Consider the following 10,548-nt stretch of genomic DNA (forward strand, 5'->3'; position numbering starts at 1 on the left):
CTGTAGTAGTGGTATATGGGGTAATAGTTGGGGGCTGATGTCACCTTTCACGGTGCATTTTTGTGATGCTACATTTGTGTCTTGTGCATGCTGATAAAGTTTAGTGCATAAAAAACTCATTTTTAATCAGGTTTTGGCACAAAGAACGCTGCAAAACCTGATACCTGCACTTTTTTCATACGGATTTTCAGCGTTTTTTCACAACCCATTACTTTCAATGAGTGAGAATCGCTGAAAAAAAAAACACAAATAAGTGACATGCTGTATTGTGCAAAAAACCATGCAAAGCACAAAATCCTGAAGACAAAACAACCAATGTGGGCATGAGAGAAATCTCCTAGGCTTTGCTGGTGCTGTAAAAAGCAGCTGAAAATTAGCATAAAAATGCTGAAAAAACTCCATGTGTGAACATAGCCTAATAATGCAATGAAAAAACTCAAGTAACCGAATTTAAGTAATAAGTGCAGAAAATGTGTAGCTTCAAAAACTCATCGTGGTAACGTAGCTTTTCCTCTGATTATTCCACCCCAGTTTTGGCATACAAATACTGAGGTAAAATACTGACCGTGTGAACGCGGCCTTAGAAGAATCTGTTGCAAGTTCCCTTATTTTGGAAGGAAGAAAAAGCGCAGAGTGCGGATTTAGTTTTCAATTAAAATGACTGCCTCCAAACTGAAAACTAAAATGGCCCGGTTATAGGCGATGGCATGTCTGCGGCCCTCTATTTTTCTGCACCTATAGGGATAGTGTGTTAGGTGGAAAGTAGATGGAATATAGATATACGCCTTCTTAATATACCATGATTTACTGGAACATTACTGGCTGTACTGGTTATACTGGTGACCTTTTATTAAATATTTCCTAATTTTTTCCTTTTTCCTACGAAGAAACAGCTGAGAAAAGCCCTCCTGCAATTTGTCCTCCGACCGATAGGTGGAGCCCTGCTTTTGCTGCTGGTGTTTGGAGAGCGTCTATCAGTATGTCGCCGCTAACCTCTGCCCTCTGACTTCCGGCTTCCTCTTTCCCACCCGCCATTGTGGAGATAGGGTCGTAGCTATTCGCCATGGTGAGTGAATCCCATGTCATCCTTCTCAGCGGCGCCTTATCTCTGGCCCGGGGCGCGCTGTGTAGCGGCGGAGACCCGGGGCCGTGGTCTGCTGTGTGTATTGGGCCGGAGAAGGGGGAAGTTTCTTGAAACGCCGGGGTCTAATAGCTGCAAGTGCCGTTGATGAGACTCGTTATCGGGCCGGTGAGGTGCCGGGCAGTGTCTGCATTAGTCATGCCTGAGAATAGTGGCGGGAGCTCTCCTCACAGCTCCATTATCACTGACCGCTCACGGTGTGTATGTAATAGCGCCATAACCTGCGCCTGTAACAACTGATGTGTGGTGGCCGGGTACAGAGCGCAGTGGCGGACTGGGGTCTCTGCCTCTATGGGGCCGATAGGGGGTGGGGGGATTTCTCTGCCTGTATGGGGCCGATAGTGGCAGGAGGGGGGGGGGATTTCTCTGCCTCTATGGGGCCGATAGGGGGTGGGGGGATTTCTCTGCCTGTATGGGGCCGATAGTGGCAGGAGGGGGGGGGGGATTTCTCTGCCTGTATGGGGCCGATAGTGGCAGGAGGGGGGGGGGATTTCTCTGCCTGTATGGGGCCGATAGTGGCAGGAGGGGGGGGGGATTTCTCTGCCTGTATGGGGCCGATAGTGGCAGGAGGGGGGGGGGGATTTCTCTGCCTCTATGGGGCCGATAGGGGGTGGGGGGATTTCTCTGCCTGTATGGGGCCGATAGTGGCAGGAGGGTGGGGGGATTTCTCTGCCTGTATGGGGCCGATAGTGGCGGGGGGGGGGATTTATCTGCCTGTATGGGGCCGATAGTGGCGGGGGGGGGGATTTATCTGCCTGTATGGGGCCGATAGTGGCGGGGGGGGGGGATTTCTCTGCCTGTATGGGGCCGATAGTGACGGGGGGGGGGATTTCTCTGCCTGTATGGGGCCGATAGTGACGGGGGGGGGGATTTCTCTGCCTGTATGGGGCCGATAGTGGCAGGAGGGGGGGGGATTTATCTGCCTGTATGGGGCCGATAGTGGCGGGGGGGGGGATTTATCTGCCTGTATGGGGCCGATAGTGGCGGGGGGGGGGGGGATTTCTCTGCCTGTATGGGGCCGATAGTGACGGGGGGGGGGGGGATTTCTCTGCCTGTATGGGGCCAATAGTAGCGGGAGGGGGGGGGGGTATTCTCTGCCTGTATGGGGCCGATAGGGGGTGGGGGGATTTCTCTGCCTGTATGGGGCCGATAGGGGGTGGGGGGATTTCTCTGCCTGTATGGGGCCGATAGTGGCAGGAGGGTGGGGGGATTTCTCTGCCTGTATGGGGCCGATAGGGGGTGGGGGGATTTCTCTGCCTGTATGGGGCCGATAGTGGCGGGGGGGGGATTTATCTGCCTGTATGGGGCCGATAGTGGCGGGGGGGGGGATTTATCTGCCTGTATGGGGCCGATAGTGGCGGGGGGGGGGGGATTTCTCTGCCTGTATGGGGCCGATAGTGACGGGGGGGGGGATTTCTCTGCCTGTATGGGGCCGATAGTGGCAGGAGGGGGGGGGATTTCTCTGCCTGTATGGGGCCGATAGTGGCGGGGGGGGGATTTATCTGCCTGTATGGGGCCGATAGTGGCGGGGGGGGGGGATTTCTCTGCCTGTATGGGGCCGATAGTGACGGGGGGGGGGGGATTTCTCTGCCTGTATGGGGCCGATAGTGGCAGGAGGGGGGGGGGGATTTCTCTGCCTCTATGGGGCCGATAGGGGGTGGGGGGATTTCTCTGCCTGTATGGGGCCGATAGTGGCAGGAGGGGGGGGGATTTCTCTGCCTCTATGGGGCCGATAGTGACGGGGGGGGATTTCTCTGCCTGTATGGGGCCGATAGTGGCGGGGGGGGGGATTTCTCTGCCTGTATGGGGCCGATAGTGGCGGGGGGGGGATTTCTCTGCCTGTATGGGGCCGATAGTGACGGGGGGGGGATTTCTCTGCCTGTATGGGGCCGATAGTGGCAGGAGGGGGGGGGATTTCTCTGCCTGTATGGGGCCGATAGTGACGGGGGGGGGATTTCTCTGCCTGTATGGGGCCGATAGTGGCAGGAGGGGGGGGGATTTCTCTGCCTCTATGGGGCCGATAGTGACGGGGGGGGGGATTTCTCTGCCTGTATGGGGCCGATAGTGGCGGGGGGGGGGGATTTCTCTGCCTCTATGGGGCCGATAGTGGCGGGGGGGGGGGGATTTCTCTGCCTCTATGGAGCCTGTAGGGGGGGGGGGATATCTCTGCCTGTATGGAGCCGGTAGTGGCGGGGGGGGGGGATTTCTCTGCCTGTATGGAGCTGGTAGTGGCGGGGGGGGGGGGGGGGAGATATATCTGCCTGTATGGGGTCGGTATTGGCGAGGGGGATTTCTCTGCCTGTATGGGGCCGGTAGTGGCAGGAGGGGGGCTCTCCCTGTATGGGGTCGGTATTGGCGAGGGGGATTTCTCTGCCTGTATGGGGCCGCTAATGGGGGGGGGGTGTCTGTATGGAGCTGGTTATAGGGGGGTCTCTGTATGGGTCTTTATACTAGTCTAATTGGTGTGAAGCTACTGGTAGGTTATTTGTAGGTATAATGTAGGCCATGCCACTAGTGACAAAAACACTGGATTTTTCAGATGTGTGCATGGAAATTCTACATCAAATACAGTAGAGGGGACGTGATGGGATTTTAAAGGGTTTGTGCAGAATATCTATATTGATCTATCCTCAGTGCTGCTATAGCATACTCAGATGCTGGAGCATTGTGAGGTCAGGGTGACTGTAGGATGACTGTGCTGTACCATTAGGTATTGTTAGGGTGTTTTGATAGCAGCTCTATTGTCACTAAAAGGTGGGTGTATTTAGTTTTTTTTTTTTCCAAAAAGGGGTTTTCTCATTTTAAAGTGAACCTGTCACCAGAAATAACATTGTTAATCAGCATGTTAACAGCGTTATGTTGCCGGTGCCTGACTGCAGCGGGGATAAACTGAACTTTATTCTCCCCACTAGTATTCGGTATTCAGTCATGGATGGGGCGGGCACGCTGCGTCTGTTCAGTCACTGCTCTTGAGTATACAGTGTGACTGCTGTAACTGCCCCCGGCCCTGACTGACAGCTGGCCTCAATGTAGAGCCCATGTCAGTCACGGTTGGGGTGCGGTTACAGCGATCACTGTATACTCAGAGCAGTGACTGAACCCACAGCGCCTCCATGACTGAATGCCGAATGCTGGTGAGGAGCGTAAAATTCATTTTCTCCCTGCTCCATTCCGCTGTGTGCATGCGCTGGACCGCGTATAACCTGTATATTAACAGCATTATTTCTGGTGACGGGTTCCCTTTTAAATGGGTAAAATTACATAGTGCTTGTGAAAACAAGCTACTGCGTAATTTATATGCATATAAAAATCCTCACTTTTCTAAAGCATGTTGTGATTTTTAAAGGGGTTCTCCCAAGAAGGAAGTAAAATGGCACTTGCCAAGTAGTTCAAACTGCAGCACATCTTAGTGACTTTTCAGGACATGCTACAGTCTGAAGACACACAGATCCTGAGAACAGTGTGGACAGAAGACCACAATCATATCGTTAGCTGCCAGAGATGGGCTGTGACAACAGAAGAAATAAATCTCAACAGATTGAGCATTCCAGCATAAGCTCCTCTATCTGTTGAGACTCAGGTCTTGGGAGTTGTTTCTTCAGACTTCAGCCCCTCCTGACATGTGACTAGGATGGGCTACAGTTTGAAATAAATGATGGGTGTCATTTTATTATATTGTTGGAGAACCCCTTTAGCTTTTTTTTTTACTACTTGTTGCCGGTTGCCACTGCAGTCAGATCTATGAGTGCAGTGCTAGTGAGCTTTATTCTATAGCGCTTGTAAGCGTTACTGTTATGAAGTTGGTCAGGTACAGTACAGCTGTGATCCTCCATCTTCTCAGATGCCACAAAATGTCATTTACTCTTTAAAGCAACACTCGGTTTTATCTATTATTCCCTGTGGCTGTGCCCTACCTGAGGTTCTTTCATGCCTTTGTTGGGACTTTAGGGTGTGTGCACATGCTGCGGAATTTTCCGCGTGGATTTGTGTAAACCTGCAGGTAAAATCGCAGGTCAAAAGACCTGCGGTTTGACACCTGCCATGGAGCAGGTGCCAAACCGCAGCGGAATCCGCACAAAGAAGTGACATGCTGTGGATTTGAAACCGCAACAAATCCGCACGGAAAATTCCGCACCGTGTGCACTGCGGATTTCATTTCCCATTGATTATAATGGTACTGTAAGCTGCGGAGATCCGCAGTACCAAATCCGCTGCGGATCCGCAGCTTGTGCACACACCCTTAATGTTATAGTAGGAATACTTTATTCCTTAAGGAGGAATGCATCTATACTGTGGTCCATGGGGCAGATGGCTGGTACAGTGTAGATGCACTCTAGGAGATATGTTCCAAAAGCTAATGTGTATTTTATTTTTTTTTTCCTCAGTCGTCCCACAAGACCTTCAGAATTAAGAGGTTTCTTGCCAAAAAGCAGAAGCAGAACAGACCAATCCCACAGTGGATTAGAATGAAGACTGGCAATAAGATCAGGTATGTCTAAAGCTCATCAGACCTCGAGTGTTACATAATGTCACTTGCTTAAAGGGAATCTTTCGCCACATTTGACCGATCTAAACTATTAAAGAGGTTTTCCATTACTATTTTACCCCCCTTTCATGTCTTAATTCCTAACTTAACACTTCTAATACACCTATTATCATCCTGCTCCTGTAAGCTCATCTCTGGGTCATATATCCTTCTGTTTTTGATTCTGACTCTGCTACTTCCGATATAAGGACCAGAATTGGACAAACAGAGCAGGGCACGTAACTGGCAGGGGAGGGGATACGTCTTGGTGCGTGTCAGCTGTTTGCGCGCGAATGCTCAGATCAGACTTCACTGTCCTCTCTGCCTGATTGCTGCTTTGAAATGACATCCCTTCAGCTGACAAGCCCAGCTATGTGCTGAGCATTAGAAAGTACATTGAGGGGCTTGTCAGCTGAAGGGACTGCACGTCAAAGCAGCATTCAGGCAGAGGAGAGTGGAGCCTGATGTGAGCTTGATCATGTGTGGTGCTATCTGACTCTGCCAATGCTTTGAAATGCCGTGCCTTCTGCTGACAAGCCCTGTGATATGCTGTACTTTAAAACAAGCAGCACATTGCGGCGCTTGTCAGCTGAAAGGACAGCACTTTGAAGCAGAGAGGAGAGTGAAGTCTTATCTGAGCATGATTGATCAAACTGCTGTCACTCGCAGAGATGTAGCCCCCTCCATCACCTGTGACGTGCTCTGCTTTGTTCATCCGATTCCAGTCCCCAGATTGGAAGTAGCAAAGCCATAATCAAAATGGAGTCTGCAATTTGTAAAAATGAGTGATGAGACAACCAAATGGGCTCGATCACTTGTGAGGACATAAGTGTCACCAGGTCATGCATACAAAAATGGGTCTCCAGTATGTTACAAAATGATGCCAATGAAAACTACTACTTATCACCTAAAAATAAACCCATCCACAGTTCTGCTGACAGAAAATGTAAAACTTGCTATCAGAATCTAACACAATAACAAATACGTGTTTATTGTACAAAAGTCATAAAACATAAAGCCATATAAATCTACCATCGCCATAATCGCTAATACTGGATTTGTGCAGCACGGTGATGGACTTATGCTGAATTCTGGTTTTTCTATAGAGCTGTGCATATTTTTTTCATCTAGGGCTAAGTGTACTCTTGTACTGGTGCCTTCATTAGGCTTCATTGCAAGTTCTGTTTTTGTATTGAAGTTCCTATAAAGCAACATAGAAACTGAACGCAGAAAACTGTGTAAATGCAACCTAATGTCCATCCAAAATGTCAAATATTCGTTCCTAAAATCTGCATTTAAAGAGTAACCATCTTTAATTTTTTTTATTCATATATTAATAGTACACATGAAAATAAGACCCTTGAATGAATGATCAGTCCTGGCGTAGAAAGGAGCAGATTTCTCTGTTAAAAATAAGCAACTTTGTAATATATCTTAGGTGTACAATTGGTTTATGAAATAAAAATGAAAAGTCAATCTTTAAAGAAAGTCTGTTCATACACACAAAGGATATGAACTTTTCTAAAGCTATTGTATGTCCTTGAGACTGGTTTTACGCATCTGTGGTTTTTTGCTATCCAAGTACAGTGCTCAATGGTTGACGTCAACTCGAAAACTGGTGGCTGGTCCGTGCATCGCAATCATTACTTGGACTGGGAAACACGGATAATGATACGTGAAACCAGCCTCACATTACTGCTGTTAGCCTAACTGTGTGAACAGACACAGGATAGGGAGGAACCAATGCAGGTTGCAATTACAGTGCTTCATTGTGGTGGGAGTGCTGTCATTATCCTGCAGAAATTAATGATGTCAGTTCATTGCTGGTTTTTCCTTCATCCAAGGAGAATCCTTCAAGGCTGACGGCTACATATTGCTACATGCTGTAGATTTATTATGAATAAGGCACATTTGGTGATGTGGTAGTAAAATACATATTGTAATCACAGGTACAACTCCAAGAGGAGACACTGGAGAAGGACCAAGCTCGGCCTGTAAAGAAGACAGACCAACACTCTGGGGTCCTTGTGAAGACCTGATAGCATCTTATTATACAGCTATCATTTTGTTAGAAGTATCTATGTGCTTTTGAATAAATGAAAACATAAGCATCTGTATTTATCTGGTACTGATATGTTGGACCAATGCTGGCAATAAACTGATGAGGTCAGATCGGAGAACTCAGCCTTTACATGGGACATGTAATTCATTTCAATTTCTATTTTCTTTAATTTTTGTAATTTATGGACCCATAGAAACATTCTGTAAAAATTGACTTTGGCCAATATTCGTTTTTCGCTTTAGTCCTCCCCACCCTACACACAGGCAATTGTTCCAAGAGTTGTAACTTTTTTTTTCTACATGGCTGTATCAGGACTTGGTTTTCTTTTTGCTTTGCAAGCTGTAGGTTTGTATGACACTTCATTTTACCATTTGATGTACTGGAAAATGGGGGGGGGGGTACAAATGCAGTGAGATTGCGGGGGTAATGCAATACCTTAGTGTTGCAGTGCATGCATGTGTGTGTGTGTGTATAATATAAATATATCTATCCCTCTCATATGAAGGTCAACCACTAACTGGATTTCAACAGACCACCATGAAGGCAGCCATGAGAGGCCTTCAGTAGACCCTCTAGCTTTCCTGGCAACTAGGGATGAGCGAGTATATTCGTTGCTCGGGTGATCGGAGATTTAGTTTCTGTCGCCATAGCTGCATGATTTGCGGCTGCTAGACAGCCTGAATACATGTGGGGATTGCATGTTTGTTCGAAAATCCCCACATGTATTGAGGCTGTCTAGCAGCCACAAATCATGCAGCTACGGCGACAAACTAAATCTCCGAGCACAACCCAATACTTGCAGATCACCCGAGCATGCTCGAAATCTCGAGTAAAGAGTATACTCGCTCATCACTACTGGCGACCCATTGGCACTACACAATCATGGGTGGGGTATTATGATGGGTGTGGGTTGGGTCCAAGATTCCGTGGTTTTTAAGGAGTTGCGGACAGCGGGCAGAGTTCATCTCTAATAGAACAAAGTCCAGCTCACCGTAGCAGACATCCTGAAAGGCTCGGAGCACGGAAACGTTTTGCCAGGGCTTGAAGCAATCAAAAGAATGGAGGATCCACCTCAACGAGGTAATGAAAAAAAACTTTTTCTTTATTTGCTGAAGAATGTGCTCAGTAGAGGATAAAAACATCAGAGAAAACAGTAGATAAAATGCGATAACGATGGTGTGCGTAGTCACCAGAAACGCGTTGATATCGAATTTTAAGTACTGTTTATGCTGATGTTTTTATCCTCTACTGAGCACGTTTTTCAGTGAATAAAGAAAAAGTTTTTTTCTATACCTCGTTGAGCTGGATCCTCCATTCTTTTGAGAGTTCATCTCTACATGCTGCTATATGCTTGTCATTTGTGGAGTGAACTTTGTTTCTTGAGCCTGCTTTGTTGACCTGAACGCTCCCTAACATAAGCCCTAGTTGCAGTTCATTAAGTGTCCAGGCAGCTACCAGTATACATGTAACATACTAAATAGAATAAAGCATGATAGATATAGTAGACCCTTCAAGGGGCAGCAGACACCCCATAAGAAGTGCCGCTGTCATCACTCCTGAGCCTTGAGCATTGTGACTGCTGCTGGGACACCAGGGGTAGCCAACTGGTACACTTGGCTGCAGTGGAACAGCAAGGGACTGGACAGTGAAGCACCTTTTGACAGGAATGATGCAGATTGTGTGAGAGACCATCCACCATCGGCACATGCCAACTCGAATTGTTTTCGGTGTATGGGAGTCTGGCAAGTGTGATTCTTTTGAGGATACCTGCATTTTTTTGTGAACAGACATCCATTGTTTACAGCAGTACACTACTGTAGGGACCAGTAAACAGGAACAAGAAATACTGTACAGGTACATGTTGACTCCCAGAGGAAAAAAAATTTTGAGTACAAGAAAGGAATCATGGAGGACGCCAAGGGCAAAAATGTAACTGTTTTTTGCAAAGAGAAGATGTTTGATGTCTGTCTGGTCCAAATATGGTGAGCAGAGTATGATCACCTCAGTCAACAAGTGTACAAGGGAAATGCTAAGAAGGGTAAGTGCATCTGGTCAAAATTCATTATTTCTGGCGTTAGAAGACATGATCTATGAATGTGTTGCTGACAGGAGAGCAAATGATTTGGTTGTGCACAGTGCTGATATTCAAGAACTTAAAATGGCACCACAAATATCCCCAAAAGATTTCAAAGCGTCACCTTACTGTCTACAACACTGTTTTCGAGTTAAGCACATTGCCTCTTCAAAGAAGGACTAGAGCGCAAATGCCACCTATTAGAAGCCGCAATCCTAACAATATCAACCTTTTAACGAGCCTTGGCACATGACTTTGGATAAGAAGCAAACCAGAATCTCGGATTCAGAAGAAGCAATTTGCATAAATCAGCACTTGCATTCAAGTCCTTTGGTTTATGGCATGGACTCTTCTAAATACCACCTTTCCAGAACATTTGCTATGGATGAAACTGCAGTGCTTTTAGGCTTAGGACAATTGATCAGCAGGGTGCCTCCTTAGTTTTAAGTTTCCTCCACTGGTTATGAATGTCATGTGTTATCTATATTTTGACAATACATCTGGATTGAACTAAAGCCCCACCTCTAATTACTAAGGACAAGAAGAAGATTCAACGTGTTTCAGGTATTTATATTCTTGAAATCTAAAAAGCCTGGTGCACTCAAGCAGTTCTAGGCCTTGTTTTGTGAGGTGGCCAAAGAGGCCTGCTAGTCAGATTCAGCCAGTACACACCATTCTAAAGACAGGAAGAACCACCTTCATGATAGAAAAATAGATCAAATAATGACTCCCGCAGGAATGACTGC

The 10,548-nt window shown here is 47.1% G+C and overlaps 1 protein-coding gene and 1 non-coding gene across 2 annotated transcripts; both read left to right on the forward strand.

Moving 5' to 3' along the window:
- The first annotated feature begins 909 nt into the window (after positions 1–909).
- RPL39 (ribosomal protein L39) lies at positions 910–7,857 on the forward strand. The gene is made up of 3 exons (XM_073560948.1): positions 910–1,066; positions 5,527–5,630; positions 7,616–7,857. Exons 1-3 carry the CDS (start codon positions 1,064–1,066, stop codon positions 7,662–7,664), a joined length of 156 nt encoding a protein of 51 aa, XP_073417049.1. The 5' UTR covers positions 910–1,063; the 3' UTR covers positions 7,665–7,857.
- Positions 7,409–7,540, forward strand: LOC141073658 (small nucleolar RNA SNORA69). The gene has a single exon (XR_012227033.1). It is a non-coding gene; the product is annotated as a small nucleolar RNA SNORA69 (small nucleolar RNA).
- Positions 7,858–10,548: the final 2,691 nt, after the last annotated feature.

Source organism: Dendrobates tinctorius, unplaced genomic scaffold, assembly GCF_039654945.1.
Source record: "Dendrobates tinctorius isolate UK_male_01 unplaced genomic scaffold, ASM3965494v1 ptg000309l, whole genome shotgun sequence".
NCBI lineage: Eukaryota > Metazoa > Chordata > Amphibia > Anura > Dendrobatidae > Dendrobates > Dendrobates tinctorius.